Here is a 19,319-nt window from a genome sequence, read left to right on the forward strand (position 1 = left end):
CGCTCGCTGATAGGACGGAACAGAAGTGGGCGTGAATCATTCTTGATCCGATTTCTCGGAAAGGCTGGTGTTTTTGCACCCGCTGCTCGGTGCGCGCCCTGTACGAGTCCAGGATCGGTGCCCACAAGCGGCGCGGGAATGGCGGTGATGCGATGGTTGTGAGAGCGAGATGTGACGGTAAAGGTCGTGGCTGTTGGCGTTGTTGTTGTTGTGAAGCGGCGTTGCGGTTGGTGGTTGTTGTGTGATGGCTGTTGAGACGTGGTTGGTGGTGGTTGTGGTGGTAGTAATGGCGGCTGGTCCAAAATAAAGATAGTAAAAGAAAAACGGCTATCTAAAAGGGTCGCAGCCCGAATGAATAACATTTATTCCCTCTAAACAACGGGTTTGGGCTAACTACACATATACTTACAGAGATATCTCACCTACGGGACCTGAATGGTGGTTTGCGAATTTCGTCAACCACGACACTACCCCCTCCCCTTTTTACAGACTCGTCCCGAGTCGTCAAATTTTCGTGTGCCATCATGTGTAGTTCTCCCCTAGTACATTTTACCTACGGATCCCTGAGTGCGACATTCATGGTATTCGTGTCCCCAAAATAAATAACCTGAGGGCTGAGTAACTAACTAAACAAACCCACTCACACGGACGACTTAAATAAAATTGCCGGCGCTAAGACAGACATGCCGGGGGCGCACTCATATTTACAGTACATCTTACCTTAACTTACAAATTTTACACTAAACCATGGCCCAGGATCAATGAACTCTGCAAAAAGAAAGCAGTTTGCAGGGAGCCAGGCTGCTCGCATGAAGTCTCTGGCTCAAACAATGCAGGTGACAGGGAACGTGGCCGGCTGCTCACACGCAGTCCAAGGCCTTCCCTTTTGAAATGAACCCAGTGAACCACAACGGTGCATGGGCTGCACAAACGCAGTCTCCGTGCCAGCTCAAGTGGCACACGCAATGAACACAACGAATGGATGGATGAACGCAAACACGGTGCACGGGCCGCCACTGCAGGCCCATGTTGTAGCTGCCAACAGGGCAGTTCTCGCAGCTTGCAAACTGTTGCTTTCTGATCCTGGCGCACATGGCAATGAACAGGGGGGGGGGGGGCAAAGCAAAAATTGAACGGGGCTGGTGAACAGGGGCAGTGGGCATGGCATGGCAAAGGTGATCAGGCAAACACAGCCTGCAGAACAAGGCCGCTGCAGGCAAATACAGCCGGCAGATGAACTGGCCGGCACAGGCCTTGCAGAAAACAGCTGCAGACGATCCGGCCGGTACAGGCCTTGCAGCACAGCAGCTGCAGCCGATCTCGCCGGCACAGGCCTTGCAGCAAAACAACAGCTGCCGATGAAGCTGGCCAGCCTTCGCCGTTCAGTGGAGGTTGGTGGAGGGAGTGCGGTGGTGCTGGCCACTCGGAAGGCAGGCTCGGACCTACTCTACGGTCTCCCTCCCAACCTATCGCCTTTGCCTGTCACTGTCTATACCCACTCCTTAATTTGTCAAACCCCAATTTAGCCCCAACTTATTTTTTTGTTGTTTTTATAATTATTCGTCCCCTAACCGTCCCACTATAATTCGTCCCCTAACCCCCTGTACTGTCCTTGTTCGAAGAACCTATCCTGTCACCTAGCCTACTCCCAACCCCTACGTTCCCTTCCCGGAGGGGAACAAGGGAGAGCTAGCGTCCTGTGTCGAGGCCCAACGAAGCCTCAGGATGGCCTCCCCAGAGTTCAGCGATCTATAACCAAAGTGGGTCCAGCGGCCCACAACGAGAGCGAGGGGATGGATGGTGCGGAGGGGTACACTTCCTAATCTACCCTATCCATTTAACTGTTAAACTACCCCGGGGCTTTCAACAAGCGCCTCTCGCTTAAACTATTGGTTCTAACAACCCAGATTCCCGTCGCCTGTGTTGGTGTCCTCACAATTTCGGGCCTCGCCCCCCAATTTTCTCTCCGTGCCCTCACACGGTCTCATGGCTGGGACGCGTGGCTCCCCTTGGCAGGCACGACCCTCTGCCGAATCTCCAGCTATGGCACCCCCGGGCACTACACTGCCTCCGAGCCTACCAGCTCCCTAACACCGGGGAGTGCCCCCCATGGCACCTCCCCTGAAACGCACACGTGGCAGGCTGGCTTCCCAGGCCCCTTTCCGAGGGTCACCCGTGCCCACAACACTGCCCACGCGGCTAATGGCGCCCCGGGCCCCTGCACCAAGCAGACGCACCCGTGCCCACTACGCTATCCCGGCCCCCCATGGGCCCTTGGCCTACCACGGCCGACTCGCCTGGTGCCCAGGGTACCCACTCAGCGATACTCACCTTTCGCAGCCACGCTCCCAGCCCGTCAACAGGGCTCCTGCACCCCTCCAAATGGGTTTCGAGCCTACATTCACACCAACAACAAAACGACCTCCATTTTTCAATTTAACTAACCCCCTAACTCACTCTACACTGACCCCGGGGTCCCTTGGGCGGGAGTCACTCCTCCCCCACTCACTCATCGCACCATGCATTCCCCATTCGCTCCACTCACACAGACCCGCTGGCCTCACTTACTCATCATGTACTCACCTCACAACTCTTCAACACACACACCGCTGAACTCCGCCATCCTTCTAACTACCTCCCCTAACTAACTCGTGCTCCCACGTCGTCCCTTAAACTATAGCACGTTCCATTTAACCTACGTAGCTAAGCTACGTCCCCGCTACACATTCACTGTCAGTCACTGTCTCCAAATAATCCCATTAATCAATTTCCCAAACTAAATCTCGCTACAATCCCTCTAGCTAATCCATTACACGGGCCCCATGAGGACTTATCCCTGCCCCATGGAGCCGGTCTAACTAAGCTAACCCTTCCCCCTAACTAGTTTCCATCCTATGCCCAGGTAAGGGGGTCTTCCACCCCTTGCCCGGGAATCCTGTGCACCCGAGAGTGAGGCTTGCTTTTTTTTTATTTTTTTTTTTTTTTTTTTTTCCACATGCGCAGCACCAGCGCGGCAACTCACAGCTCGCGCACTTTGCACCTGCCCGTGACGTCATGCAGCTGCACGTGTACCTCGTCCCTCCTTGGACGGTACCATCCGGCAGGGATACCCCTCCTGCCGGATTCCAACCCCACGTGCAGCCATGACGTCACCGTGCGCATAAAAAAAACACAAGCCCCACGTCTCGAGGGGTTCCCCCACGTGAACACATGTGCTTTGCCCGTTGGAGCTTAACACACACGCCCGCGTGGAGAACCCGTCCGGTCCAAATCCGTTTACCTGCCTCAACTTTGTCCGTCCGCGGGATCGGCAAATCCACCGCGTGCGTTTCCGGACCGGGACTTCACTCTCGTAAGCGAGCACGTGGGGGCCTCGTGCGTTGCACAGCACGGACCTCGCGCTCGCTGCTGGGTGAACCCGGCACGGTTCCCGAAACAGCTGCAGCCGCTACTCGGCTTTTGTTCCTCTGTCGCCGTCGTCGTCTCCATTCGACACACGCATTCCCGCGTGTTACGACGCTAACACACCTCACCATTAAACTCACACCGGGAGACGCGGTTGCATGTTCACACATGCCAACCGACATCTCCCTCACATACAGCGACCTTGCACACGCTGTCTCTCTCACACTCGGCCGCTCACTCACGCATGCCACCTCCCTCGCACACGTGGCTCCACTCACTCGTGGTGCTCCATTCATACTGGCCGTTTCACTCACACACACGGCCTCTTCCACTTGCGGTGCCCCTTTTACACACGGTGTGCTGGGAAGCACGATCTTCTGCACACTTACCACCACACCACTCACACACGGGGTCGCTTCCGCACACGGGGTCTTTGTCAACCACCCGGTCGCTCTCACACACGCCCTTGCACCCGCGCTATGCGTGCGTTGCAGCACGCATTTCGCCACACTCGTGAACACACACCGGGACAACCACACTGGGGATTAGTGTCCCCACAAGGGTCTCCGGGGCCTCTATACCCCCCAAGCTCGGCGTGCACCTGTCCACAGCACCCGTCCCCTCAACCTCGCAAAGCACGACCGAACCCACCTGGTCGTGACTCGCCTCAAGGGGGCATACTCGCTCCCCTCGTTCCTGGAGGAGGCCATCCAGCTGCTCGCACTGGGCCTCCACCCAGTCCGCCAGCTCCCCCTCATGGTCCTCCACTACCTCTGTGTGTGTGTGCGTCACTAACCTTGTCCAATTCACCCTCTATCTCCCGTGTCTCTATACATTTTATTCTTTCTGTCGTCTCCTCGTGTCTATTGGTCTCTGCTTCTTTCTGGCGTCTTTCCCTTATCTTTATGTAGGTCAACCTTGCTTTCTCCTTAAGTCGCTCCCGTCCTTCCCTGTTTTTCACTCCTTGCTCTTTCACGATCTCAGCGTACCTCATCCTTGCTTTCCGTCTTAATTGTTCTTTTCTCTCTCTCGCAATTCCTTTCACCTCGTCTCTTGTCTCCCTCGTTAGTTTTTCCCTCTCGGTCACCGTCACGCTTCTCGCCCAAGACGTCCCCCGAATTATTTTCTCCTTACCCGCCTCCACCGCGGGCCTGACAGCCGTTGCACTCCCTCCCAGCTCGTTCGCTCCCACACGTGGCGTCGCCATTTTGAGCTCCACTGTCGTCGCCTTCATGCCCGCCTGCAGGCTTCGGCCTATTTTCTGCATCTCACCCCGCAGTTCTTTCATTTCTTCCTTCATTCCTTGCGCATTTGTTTCCATATTAGTTTACAATCCGTTCATTTGCTTGTTCATGCCTTTTATTTCGTTTTTCATTTCATTTGTGTTTGCATCCATTTTCGTTTTCACTTCGTTCATTTGCTTGTTCATGTTCGCATTCATCTTTGCCAGCATGGTGAATAGCTGGGTCATGTCGGGTGCGTTTGGGTGAGCCGTTTCGGCAGGGATCGGGGAAGGGTTTTGGTGGAGAGGGGGAGGGAGGTGTCATACACCGCGGCCGCCGCCGCACCTATTTCGGGCTCTGGGTTCAGTTGGGGGAGTTCGTGTTCCTGCACAACCAACATTTCCTGCATGGGGTTTTCATCCTGGACCATGGATTCGACACATTCTAAATCCATTTCTAATACCCCCGGCTCCCGCTCGCCTTGAGACGCCATCTTATTTCTCGTAAAGGGTTAATTTAAATCGCTCGTAATTTGGAGGGAATCGGGGGTCGCTTGTCTCACCCCTGGACCGATTCCCGTGAATCCCAATCCCAATTGGGCGAAACCCAATCCTTATCCCTGTGTCGTAAGAGGCGACCAGGGTTGCGTCAGGAAGGGCATCCGGCGTAAAACCTGTGCCAAATCAGTATGCGGATCATAACTGATGATCCGCTGTGGCGACCCCTAACGGGAGCAGCCAAAAGAAGAACAACAACATACATATATATATATATATATATATATATATATATATATATATATATATATATATATATATATATATATATATATATATATATTTTGTTGTGGTTTCTCACCACCCCGGCGTGCGAGTCACCGCTTTTAGCTAATCGCAGCCGCGCGCTCACCGGACGTGACAAACCTAGTCGCAGCTTTCGGATCAACGCCGAAATCCAACTACGGGTGTGTTTTTAATCACAACGTAAATCAGCCAACTCTTCTGTCTGCACGCGACAGGGTCCGATCGCCGAATTGTCGATTTACCTTGGTATGCGCGCAGACAGAAATGCCAGGGATTTACACCTCAACGGGACCTGCTTGGAAATGAGCCGCTTAAGCAGCTCGCTCCGTTTGCGATTTGCCGAGCGGTGTATTATCGCGAGGCCCTGTTGGACCCGATTATCTTTTCGGCTATTAAAAAGCCAGCTAATATTCCGTACGTAATAATGGCAGTCAATGACAGGAAAGGACGCAACGAACAGGTGAACATTCAAACCATGACATTTATTCACACACGTATGCAAGTAATGAAGGCACGTATGCAATGGGGGTAAGGGACAAAAAACGAGCAAGACAAAGAACTACAACCGTTCTATTTATTACTGTACATTCACTTAACAGTTCCACTTATGGACACGGTGCCACAACTTTCATACAAAGAAAACCCCAGGAAAGAAAAGGGCAGAACTGGACCCGTAGGCCTTTAATATCCATGGAGCTGTGGAGACCACAAGAGCTCCGAGAGGCCGGGCTGGTTACCTGTCACCCTCGTGGTGACTCGCTGAGCGACCCTCGACGTTTCCTTGGAAACACGGCAGCTCGGTTGGTCCAGGTTGGTCCTGGTGGATCGGCCTAGCCGACGACGCCTCAGAGGAACGAACGGGCCTTTGCTCTTTCGAGAGTTGATGCTCTTTTAAGAGCCCGCCCGTTCCTCAGAGTTGGCTCGGACCGTTCTGTCACTGGCTGGCAACCTCTCTACGGCTTTCTCCACCTTCCCGCAGTTCTGTGCGGCACGGCAGGCTTGGCTGCACACCGACGACCTCGACTGCCCTCCACTGGACTCGAACCTTGGCGGACTGCTGGCTTCCTCCGACTCGATGCCAGCTTGACTTCAGACTTCCACTGCTCGACTGGCATTCCGGCACGCCTTTTTATCGGGTCGGGGCTGCATTTGATCTCTCACCTCTCACCCCCCGCTGGCTCCGCCCCTTTTGTGATTCTGATCCGATCTCTTCGCGAAGACCGGACATGCACGGACGTGGGTGAAATCATCAACCATGCGGACGTTGCAGGAATCATCGGCTCCCGCTCTAACAGGGAACCCTCGCGTCTGTCGGCGGCGATGTTGCTCGTCTTGATCTGATGGTCCTCCATCCACACCTTGATTGACCTGGCTGTGTGGCATGGAGCATTGTCCTGCTGGAAAAACCAATCCTCAGAGTTGGGGGACATTGTCAGAACAGAAGGAAGCAAGTGTTCTTCCAGGACAACCTTGTACATGGCTTGATTCATGAGTCCTTCACAAGACAAATCTGCCCGATTCCAGCCTTGCTGAAGCACCCCCAGATCATCACCTATCCTCCACCAAATTTCACAGTGGGTGCGAGACACTGTGGCTTGTAGGCCTCTCCAGGTCTCCGTCTAACCATTAGACGACCAGGTGTTGGGCAAAGCTGAAAATTGGACTTATCAGAGAAGATGACCTTATTCCAGTCCTCTACGGTCCAATCCTTATGGTCTTTTGCAAACCTCAGACTGGCTCTTCTTTGCTTCTCATTGATGAAGGACTTTTTTCTAGCTTTGCACGATTTCAGCCCTGCCCCAGGAGCCTTTTCCCAACTGTCCTCGCCGTGCACTTCACCCCAGCTGCCGTTTGCCATTCTTTTTGTAGGTCACTTGATGTCATCCTACGGTTGTTGAGTGACATTTGAATGAGTTGGCGGTCATCCTGGTCAGTGTAAAGTCGTTTTCGCCCTCTGCCAGTCTGTAGATTTGTTGTCCCCAATGTCTGCTGCTTGACCTTGTTCTTATGAACCGCCGTCTTTGAAATTTTAAGGATGGAAGCAACGTAACGCTCACTGTATCCCTCTGCCAGTAAAGCCAGAATTGAACCCTTCTTTTCCTCACTCAAAACTTTTCTTTTCAACTCTTTTGGCATGGTCAATAGTTATTTTTTTGATTCTAATTACTTTTGAGATACTACTAGCACTGTTTTTGCCATCCAGCTGGTCCTATTGCAAGAGGATATTGATGACCACTGCAGTGGTTTTTATACTTTTTCTTGTTAAATAAGATTCGGTTCAGGTGATCACCTAATCAGTACCTCACTAAGTAGAATGAGGTGTGCCTGTGTTGGAATTCAACAGACACTGGAATGGAATGGTTGCCATTCATGTAGAGATGCTGATTAAAAAAAAATTTGGAATGGTGTCTTATTTTCTTCCAGAGCTGTATATGTATGTATGTATATATATATATATATATATATATATATATATATATATATATATATATATATATATATATCTTCTTCTTCCTTCGGCTGCTCCCGTTAGAGGTCGCCACAGCGGATCATCCGTATGATCCGCATAGTGATTTGGCACATGTTTTACGCCGGATGCCCTTCCTGACGCAACCCTGGTCACCTCATACGACACAGGGATATGGTACACCTATTTTAACCGGGGTATATACCGGCCCAGTATACTGGTACTCATTTCACCGACCTCGGAAGGATGACAGGCTGAGTCAACCCCCTGGTGTATTAATTCAGTGGCCCATCGGGGCTTGAACTCAGGACCTTTTGGATCCCAAGCCGCTGCCTTCACCACTGCGCCAACACCAGGATATATATATATATATATATATATATATATATATATATATATATATATATATATATATATATATATATATATATATATATATCTCTTCTTCTTCTTCTTCTGCTTTCGGCTGCTCCCGTTAGGGTCGCCACAGCGGATCATCCGTATGATCCGCATAGTGATTTGGCACATGTTTTACGCCGGATGCCCTTCCTGACGCAACCCTGGTCACCTCTTACGACACAGGGATATGGTACACCTATTTTAACCGGGGTATACACCGGCCCAGTACACTGGTACTCACTTCGTCGACCTCGAAAGGATGACAGGCTGAGTCAACCCCCTGGTGTATTAATTCAGTGGCCCAACGGGGATTGAACTCAGGACCTTTTGGATCCCAAGCCGCTGCCCTAACCACTGCGCCAACACCAGGATATATATATACACATACATACATATATCCACATACATACAGATACACATATACACACTACTTACACACTTCCCTGGAATGGTGGCCATGAACCCATGTTCCACATCAGCACATATTACAACAAGCCGGTAGGCGACGAGGGATTCGCAAGTATTGAAGTGCTGGATACGATGCTTTTCATTCTGACCGATCCACCGACGAAAATTCATTGCCAAGACGTATTGGTTCACATAGAATTGTTCCTCTGCCTGGCAAGATTTTGCAATTGCGTATTTTGCCAAATGGCACTCCTCATAAAAAATGACGGTAAATAGACACCCTATTTTTGAAGGACTACCATTTCAAAAATAATCGGTTTGCTGGTTTGTGCTGTGGAGCCTCGCGTTGCAGACACACACGCAGACACACACACACACACACACACACACACACACACACACACACACACACACACACACACACACACACACACACACACACACACACGGAAAACCCGATAAACTTCTCTCAATGCTCTTGTTTGGCCACACCTCCTGAGCCACACAATATTTTTCATAAGCCACGCCCACTTTCCTATGCCACTCCCACTTTCCTACGCCACACCCACTTTTCATCAACCACGTCCACTTTCCCTAACCTCCGCCCACTTTCCTAAGCCCCTCATAAAAAATAACGGTGAATAGACACCCGATTTTTGAAGGACTACCATTTGAAAAATAAAACCTCAATCAAAAATCGGCTCGAGTAAAATTTTCTAAATATCTCGAAGTGTTTAATTCCGAAGTCTCGCTTCTCTACATTCAAAACTGAAGGACACGTATTGAAAATACTGTACGCGGTTTTTCGGCCACTGCACAGCAACGGTGGTTGCTGGGCAACGGAATTCAAACGCACACATTCCCAACAAATACTGCACATGATGGCAAAGTTTCATCGAAATCGGTTCGCTGGTTTGTGCTGTGGAGCCTCGCGTTGTAGACACACACACACACACACACACACACACACACACACACACACACACACACACACACACACACACACACACAATGGAAAACCCGACAATAAGGGATATCTCGCATATATAGCGAATCCAAAAACCTGATAAACTTCTCTCAATGCTCTTGTTTGACCACACTTCCTGAGCCACACAATATTTTTCATTATCCACGCCCACTTTCCTACGCCACTCCCACTTTTCATAAACCACGTCCACTTTCCCTAAGCTCTGCCCACTTTCCTAAACCCCTCATAAAAAATGACGGTAAATAGACACCCGATTTTTGAAGGACTACCATTTGAAAAATAAAACCTCAATCAAAAATCAACTCGAGTAAAATTTTTTAAATATCTCGAAGTGTTTAATTCCGAAGTCTCTTTTCTCTACATTCAAAACTGAAGGACAAGTATTGAAAATACTGCACGCGGTTTTTCGGCCGCTGCACAGCAACGGGTGGATGCTCGGCAACGAAATTCAAACGCACACATTCCCATCACATATTGCAAATGTTGGCAAAGTTTCATTGAAATCGTTTTTCTGGTTCATGCTGTGGAGCCTCGCGTTGCAGACACAGACACACACACACACACACACACACACACACACACACACACACACACACACACACACACACACACACGGAAAACCCGACAATAAGGGATATCTAGCATATATAGCGAATCCAACAGTCCTGACCAACAAGGGGTGCCTGCCATACCTCCACTCTGTTTTGGTAGCTGTTAAAAGTTAAGAATAACTTTAAGTTGTAGCCAGCAGAATAAATGTCAATATTAAATGGCTATTGTGACCCAGATTCAATATGTGAAACTAGAAGGGCACTCTTTGGTGTCACAACATCCCCACATATACCTCCGCCCACATTATTACATCATTATACACTTATGCACCAAATTTGATTTTGGATCCCTGAACCCAGATTCAAAATATTAAATAATTCTGGCTGCCAGACCATGTGCCCAATCAGGTTGAAATTTAAAACATATATTCCACATGACTACTTGATCATAATTGTGACATCTCACATCGATTGACAAAGCAGTTCAAGACAAATTTTTTTTTACGATTTTCGTTCAATCCAACATGACTGCCAGACCATGCAACCTATTAATTAATCGTGAACACCATGGTATCCCCAAGGCTTGGGAACATGTGGGTGAAGTTTCTCCTCGATCTGGTCAGCCGTTTCAGAGAAGATTTTTAAAGGTTTTTATCATAAAAACAATATGGCTGCCGAACCACGTGATCGATGAAGTCATCAATTTTTCCCCCCATACAATTTAGCCTAGATGACTGAAATTTTTTCATACAGATCAGATAAAGCGTTTCATTTCTGGAATTATGACGTAATAACGAAACCATCAATGACATCAAAAAAAATAGGACCACTTTAACCTGGAGCTTATCTGAGCCCTGGCCTAATGTTGCAACCCAAATTTTGCTCGATATATTTTGAATGGTGCTCGATAACAATACCCTATCTGAAATTTAAATTCCAGATAAGCAAATCATACTTGTTTTCCATCGGGAGTACTTCACATGTGCCAAGTTTCAAGTTTTTCCAAGGAGCAGTTTCAGAGATACAGTGATCCAAAGTTTTTCTTTTTTTCCAACATGTGGCTGCCACACCACATGGCCTATGACATCATAATTATCATTAAAACATTCTACATGAGTAGTCGCACCTATGGTGAAACTTTGTGTCAATCGGATAGGAAGTTGCAGAGAAAACAGAGAAATTTAGCATGGACAGACTGATGTATGGACGGATGGACAGATGGACAGTCATACATTCAACCCAAAAATACAGTGGCACTGTCGACTTCATCAGCGGAGGCATAAAAAACACAGAACCGACCAAAAACATAGAACTGCATAATGCAGTATCAGCTGCTACATTGCTAACCACATCAGTCAACCTATGTGGCTTTATAAGCCATTTATTTACAAAATTGTCAGCCTGCCTTAGGAAAGGAACCAATCCACAGACATGTTGTAGACTACACAACATGCAGGTACACACACGCAGTTAAGCGTGCATACGCACGCACACACGCAAGCATACAACACACACACACACACACACACACGACTTATTATTAAACTTAATATGAATCAATGTGGAGGTAAAATAATGAATATTTGCCACTTGGTGGAACTCCAACATATGTGATTGGACGCACAGAGGTCATACCTCGGTACAACTGTGCAACAGACACCTGCTGCTTATATTAATTCATCAACAACATGTTTGTATGTAGTGTTGATTTTTATTTTTCTGCTATTATTACATCATTGATGATATAAAATTCCCTCATTGTAATTAAGGTCGCCAAACATGTCCTCATTGAAGGGTACCCAATATGTACCCATGGAAAAAAATCAAATCAACCTGTTGAAAATTTAAGCTAACATGGAGCTATCTTTACAGGTGGTTATCCATATTAATTGTACTAAAATTATAATGGAACTAAGAACCATCATTTCATGAGTATCACAGTGTGACATGCAGATAACGTTGTCAATTTCAAATTCTCACTTTAACTTGACGTAGCACTGACATCGGCCTGATCTTCACCAAAGCACCAAAGGAATCTTAATGGATCATACTGCCTCTAGTGTCAGAAAACTGATTTTTTTTTATTTTAAAAACATCAACTTCAGAATATTTGAAATTTTCATAATGCCAATGAAAGGCTGCTGTTCTCAAAATAAAATGAGACATGAAATGATACTTTTTAAATGTGGCCTGTTCACAAACCACATGGCAGGAGGGAAAATAATGCAGCACAAGCTCGAATGAGTGGACTCCAGGTCGGCCACCTGTTGCACCGATTGCTGGGAAAACCGGCTGAATCACTGCGTGAAGTAGCATGCTCATGCACGTTGGCAAATACACGTGTAGATCCGCAAGGTGCAGAGTGACTACTCATCCAGCAATGGTTTTACAAGCAGCAGGACAGAAGGGATGTGCAGAGAGAAAAGAAAAGAAAAAAGAGAGAGAATACACAATAGAGAGGCTGAGAGGAGAAAAAGAAATACAAGAGTGAAATAAATAGGGAGAAAACAGATGGAAAGATGGAAAAAGCAAAGATAAAAACACAGGAGGATTTCAACCAATTCAATGCACAACATGCAAAACAACGGCTGTCCTGCAATGGCAGAGATTAGATTGCTTATCGAGATCAAACTATATTATACGCAGCAGATAATAGTAGAGGCCAAGTTTGCGAATGCTTTCTCAGAACTGAGTTTAAGCAAATAAACGTAGCAAAGCCAGTTTTTCTCTTTGTAAAAAGCAGAATGAACAACGATTGATAGAGCATTTGCACATTTGCTCATTGGACAAGCCAAAAGCTCCACCAGATCAAAAGCAACATATATTTCACATCAGAAAAACAGCAAGTTAAAAACGTATGCAAACATTGTTTTATGTAAATATATGTAAAGTTCTTTTCTTGTGTTATTCCTAAATGACACGTGCAAGTATTTAGACAGGTGGTCTGCATGTGCAGCTACAAACTTAGATGAGACAACACAAACATACGCGCACGAGATGGCACTTGTAATCCTGCCGATAAAACACTTGTAGCATCGCAGGTGTTCAGTTGTCAAACTGCATCTTTGAAAGAGGCAATTTGTTTTGCATAAGAGATTCAAAAAAAGCAATAAATACCAGCAATAATTTGCAACATTGGCTTTTTTTCCTCTTCTTCTTTATATGCAGCATGTGGCGAAAGGTGTAGCATCATTTGTGGTGGTGGGAGAAGGGGGTGGTGTGGGGGGAGGTGGAGTTTTGGCACTGATGCAATGTCCCCTCTAGGTTTGAGCAGGATTTTAAAATGTTACCATGTTGCCCGTGATTGCTCAGTTACTCGGTGTGAAAAGCACAGCGAGATCTTTTAACACTCACCAACTAATGCCGGGAGATGGGATGTCCAGTTTAAAATCAATCGGAGGGACAGCACACACACATTTATGAATTGTTATAGCTGTGAAATACTGAGATGGCAGTTTATAACTGGGCCAATATTCAAACCAAGGCTAGACAGCTCAGAGAAGAGTGTGCAGACTTCTAGACTATCCTGTAAGCCTTTGCAACCTTGGTGAAGGTGATTCAACAATTCTTGTGGCTTTCTTTTTCTGGATTTGTCAAGATTAATTTAAAGTTTCTGCGCAAAAGTGACTGAAGGCGACAGCGATAATGTGACTGAAGTGATTGAAGAACAATCTGTAAAATCAACATAAGATTCATCGAGGTAAGCTAACCACCACGGGAAATAAGGTGAGGCTGATGTTTCGGGCGTTGACCATTAATTGCTCCGATGGTGGGAGTGGGGGGGGGGGGGTAGAGACGATAAAACAATATGCAGGGTGTTTCAAAAGTAACAGTGCACTGAATGAAATACTTTAATGTTTCATGTGCTTGTGGTGCAGATTCTTCTTTGTTTGTATGCAGCACAAGGCTGTGTGGTAGCATCATTGGCTGAGGACATGGCTGTGCCACTGATGAAATGCCCTCTGTCGGTTAGGGCAGGAATTTGGCCATGGTGCTGGCTTATGAGTAACGTAAGTGTTTCGACTTATGAGTAACGTACAAATAACGTATGTCGACGTGTGTCAACGATAGCGTATCGTGCCTACAACTTATGCCAGCATATGTGGAATGTGTGTCATACGTCGAGAAATTTTCAACATGCTGAAAATTTCTCGATGTACTCAGCGTATGACGACGTATGCCAGAAAACTACGACGTATGCCAGCGTGCTCTTAACGTATACAAAACTTACCCGTAACGTATTCGACGTGTGCCAGCTTGGTTCGGCAAATTTTTCATACGTCGGTATACGCTGGCTAAAACGTCAAGGTGTGACCGACTTCACACTTCGAAGTCTAGTGCGGTTATGATTTGAATCGTCAAGCCGCAGCCTATGAATAGCCGACGCCACTTGATCGTCGGCGATACGCTGCCGCGCTGTGCATAAGTTAGACTATCGTTGGGCATAGGTTGTGAATGCCGACAACACGCTCAGCATTCGTTGGTATAAGTTATCTATATGTGATGAAAACGTTCTGTGCACGTTACCAATATGTTATGCATACGTCCAACACATTATTATATGCCCAAAACTTAAAAAAAACATCAATAGTTCAGCGTACGCCAGCATTTTACATACAATTTGAGACCTTGCCATACGCTGACTAAAACGTCAAGGTGTGACAGGGCCTTAACATCCATCCAAGGGATGGCACACACTGATGAACCTGTGAAACATCGGGATGACAATTTATAGTTGGGTCGGGCTTCACACCCAAGTTAGACAGCTTAGAGGCATGTGCGTACTTCTAGACCATCCTGTTGGCTCTTGTTGTGCAGCACAATGATCTTACAAATGACTTTTTTCAAGGCCAATCATCTCACAGTACATGGAGAACTCTTCACATCTACCAATTAAAAGTAAAAGGTATGTCACAAGCAAAGTGTGACTCCATGTCAAGAACTGCTAAAAACCTTGATGTTGATGTTCTTGTTCTTCAAGAGACACGTGCTCAGGATGACTTCAGTGCTTCCAAGCTCCACATCTGTGGTTTTAAACTTATTTCAGCAGTGCACTATGCGAAGTATGGCATTGCAGCCTACTTACTTATGATACCACCTGACTGACTTTGTATATATATATATATAATATATATTTTTTAATTATTATTATTATTTTTTAATCTCGTGTCAATAATGTCTTCATAGCCACTGTGAAAGTTGGGGATACAACAATCACCAATGTGTACAAACTGCCTCAGGTAGGGTGGCTCCTTTCAGCACAACCCATTACTGCTCACCCTGAAGTTAATGCTGGTAACTTAAACAGCCACCACACCTCATGGAGATATATTTCAGATGACAGGTAGATGAACAACTGGTGGATTGGGCTTCCGCTGGTGATCATTATCTCTTGCATGATACCAAGCAACCAGACACTTTCCATTTATGTAGATTGAGGAAGGACTACAATCCAGACCTTTGTTTGGTCTCCAGGGATAGTAAGACACCCTCTTCACGCATCTTATAAAAGCCTTCCACACTTTCTCCACAGCCAACATCGACCAGCATTAATCCACAATGGAACAGAGGTTCCATTGATTACATCCAATGATTACAAACATTACAAAATGATTACAATTGATTACAAACAATCTCCCAAAGTATTGGCTCATGCTGTTGCTTCAAGGCTACTCAACTCCAAAGTTACCTCAACTAAGAAGGCTCACCGGGAAGTCCATAAGGAACTCTCCAAGACCATTTCATCATCTCCTTCTACATCCCTACTTTCTCCCCATATACCAGGGCTGACTTTGACACTTGCCTTTCCTCCACAAAAGCAAGGAAAGCAGCAGGAATTGATGGCATCTATCCTGAATTTTTGAAGAACCTTGGACCTCATGAACGTGATTGGTTGTCTTCTCTTTTCATGAACATCCATGCAACTGGAATCATACCACCAACCTGGAGAGAGGGTAACGTCATTGCCATCCTTAAGCCAGTGAAACCTGCTGCTGACCCATCTAGCTATCAGCCGATATATTGGCTACAATGCCTTAAGAAAGTATTCACCCCCCTCGACTTTTGTCACATTTTGTTGTGTTACAACCTGAATTTGTAATGGATTAGATTTAAATTTTTTGGTCACCAATCTACAGATAATACCCCATAATATCAAAGTGGAATGTTTTATTTTTGAAATTTTTACAAGCTCATTAAAAATGAAAAGCTGAAATGTTTTGTCGAAAATAAGTATTCAACCCCTTTGATATGACACTCCAAATTGAGCTCAGGTGCATCCAATTTCCTTTGATCATCCTTGAGATGACTCCACAACTTGATTGGAGTCCAGCTGTGGCCAATTAAATTTATTGGACATGATTAGAAAAACACACCTTTCTATAAAAGGTCCCACAGTTGACAGTGCATGTCAGAGCAGAAACGTTACCATGAAGTCCAAACAAAACTCTGTGATAGAATTGTGAAGACATAGATCTGAGGAATGGTATAAAACAATTTCTGGAATGTCGAAAGTTCCAAAGAGCACAGTGAGCTCAATCATTAGGAAATGGAAAGAATATGAATGACCCAGATTATTCCTAGAGCTGGCTGTCCGACCAAAGTGAGCAAATGGGCAAGAAGGACATTGGTCCTTCTTGGTGACCAAGGTGACCAAGGGAGGTGACCAAGAACCCAATAACCACTCTGACAGAACTACAGAATTCCTTGGCCGAGATTGTGGAACCTGCCGGAAGGACAACAATCTCGGCAGCAATTCACAAATCTCGGCATTATTGGAGAGTGACCAGACGGAAGCCACTTCTGAGAAAAAGACACATGACAGCATGCCTGGAGTTGGTAAATAGACACGTGAAAGACTCTGAGAGCATGAGGCAAAATATTCTGTTGTCTGCTGAGATGAAAATTACACACTTTGTCCTGAATGCAAAGTGCTACGTCTGGTGGAAACTGTGCACAGCTCATCACCCATCTAACACCATCCCTACCATAAAGCATGGTGATGACAGCATCATGCTATGGGGATGCTTTTCAGCAGCAGGAACTGGGAGACTTGTAAGGATAGAGGGAACAATGAATGGAGTCAAATACAGGCAAGTCCTTGAAGAGAACCTGCTTCAGAGTGCAAAAGACCTTAGACTGCAGCAAAGATTTACATTCCAAGAGGACAATAACCGCAAGCATACAGCCAAAGCAACACTGGAATGACTTCAGAACAAGAACGTGAAAGTCCTTGAGTGGCCCAATCAAAGCGCAGACTTGAATCCCATTGAGAATCTGTCGAAAGACTTGAAGATTACTGTTCACTGACACTCCCCATCCAACTTGAGAGCTTGAGTAAATCTGCAAGGAAGAATGGGAGAAAATCTCCAAATCCAGATGTACAAAGCTGATACACACAAACCCAAGAAGATACGAAGCTGTCATCACTGTCAAAGGCGCTGCTACAAAATATTGATTCAAGGGTTTTAATACTTATTGATGCAAGACATTTCAGCTTTTGATTTTTCGTTAATTCGTAAAAATGTCTATAAACATGTTTTCACTTTGTCATCATGGGGTATTTTGTGAAGATCACGTCCGGAGACAAACCCTTCCCGGACACGTCCGGAGACAAACCCTTCCCGGACACGTCCGGAGACAAACCCTTCCCGGACACGTCCAGAGACAAACCCTTCCCGGACACGTCCGGAGACAAACCCTTCCCGGACACGTCCGGAGACAAACCCTTCCCGGACACGTCCGGAGACAAACCCTTCCCGGACACGTCCGGAGACAAACCCTTCCGGACACGTCCGGAGACAAATCCTGCCCTGACACGTCCAGAGACAAACCCTGCCCAGACACGTCCAGAGATAAACACTGTCCAGACACAATCACCATCTGGATATATCCAGAGACAGAGACACAGACAGACAGACAGACAGACAGACAGAGAGAGGAGGGGAGAGTGAGAGAGGAGATGTGGGAGGAGGGTGCTGCACTGTATTGGGAGGGCATAGGGCAAGGATAGGACAAAGAAAGAGAGTGAGAGACAGACAGACAGACAGACAGAAAGAGAGAGGTGGAGGTAGGGGAGTTAGCAGAGAGAATATGTTATGCTTTATGAACACACACACACACACACACACACACACACACACACACACACACACACACACACACACACACACACACACACACACACACACACACACACACACACACACACACACACACACACACACACACACACTGCTGTTGGCTGATATCGGCAATTTTTTGGGAACCAGGAGGATGGAGTCAGTGTGATTACCAACTACAGTACTTACTGTATACAACCCAGAAATGTTGAGTAGCTTTCACCGAAAATCGACGTTGCATTTATATAAACATTTCAGGGATGTGTTCACAAACATTATTCTTTATAAACAGCTGTAAGTGATGGGTGGAAAAAAATTTGGCTCGGTAATTTAGAAAACACGTTAATATGGCAAATGGCTCAGAAATCGGGTGTTATTTCACAACTCACTCAGAATGGCAGAGCACGAACCACTCGCTCAAGGTAAGGTAACGGAGCACGAACCGCTCACTCAGGGTGACGGAGCACGAACCGCTCGCTCAGGGTGACGGAGCACGAACCGCTCGATCAGGGTGACGGAGCACGAACCACTCGATCAGGGTGACGGAGCACGAACCACTCGATCAGGGTGGCGGAACACGAACCACTCGCTCTGAATGATGTGGCGCGGCAAAAGCGTCCGCAATGAGTGAAAGATTCGCTCAGAATGACGTACCACTCGCTCAGGGCGACTATCGACAATCTCGACAATCAGGGTGACCGCTATTGACAATGGGCACTCAGCAAGTGGCTTAAGCACTCTTGCAAGCACTCCATTTCAGTGGTTGATGAGGAATGGTTGGCCAGGCTGTCACTGCATACCAAAAAGGATCCCTTTAACTTTAAAGCTCGTCTTCACCACACATGCAGCAGTTAATGAAATAATAATAAATCTGCCATTTTGCCTGCTCGTCTGTGCACGTGTCGCATGGTACATCGGTTCGGGATCTGCGCAAATGTTATAACTTTTTTTTTTG

The 19,319-nt window shown here is 46.8% G+C and overlaps 1 protein-coding gene across 17 annotated transcripts in view; it reads right to left on the minus strand.

The window, feature by feature from the left end:
• Positions 1-19,319, minus strand: part of AHI1 (Abelson helper integration site 1) — a 245,127-nt gene that overhangs the window by 163,064 nt on the left and 62,744 nt on the right. The window contains exon 23 of one of the 17 annotated variants that reach the window (XM_085883047.1): positions 11,954-12,610. The exons of 13 other annotated variants lie outside the window; for them this stretch is intronic. In XM_085883047.1, coding sequence (XP_085739173.1) covers positions 12,563-12,610 — 48 coding nt within the window. In that variant the 3' untranslated portion in view covers positions 11,954-12,562. 3 more of the 17 variants (XM_085883044.1, XM_085883043.1, XM_085883046.1) reach the window with 3 other exon arrangements.

Source organism: Eptatretus burgeri, chromosome 5 (genome assembly GCF_056783735.1).
Source record: "Eptatretus burgeri isolate ZD-2024b chromosome 5, Ebu_testis_v1, whole genome shotgun sequence".
NCBI lineage: Eukaryota > Metazoa > Chordata > Myxini > Myxiniformes > Myxinidae > Eptatretus > Eptatretus burgeri.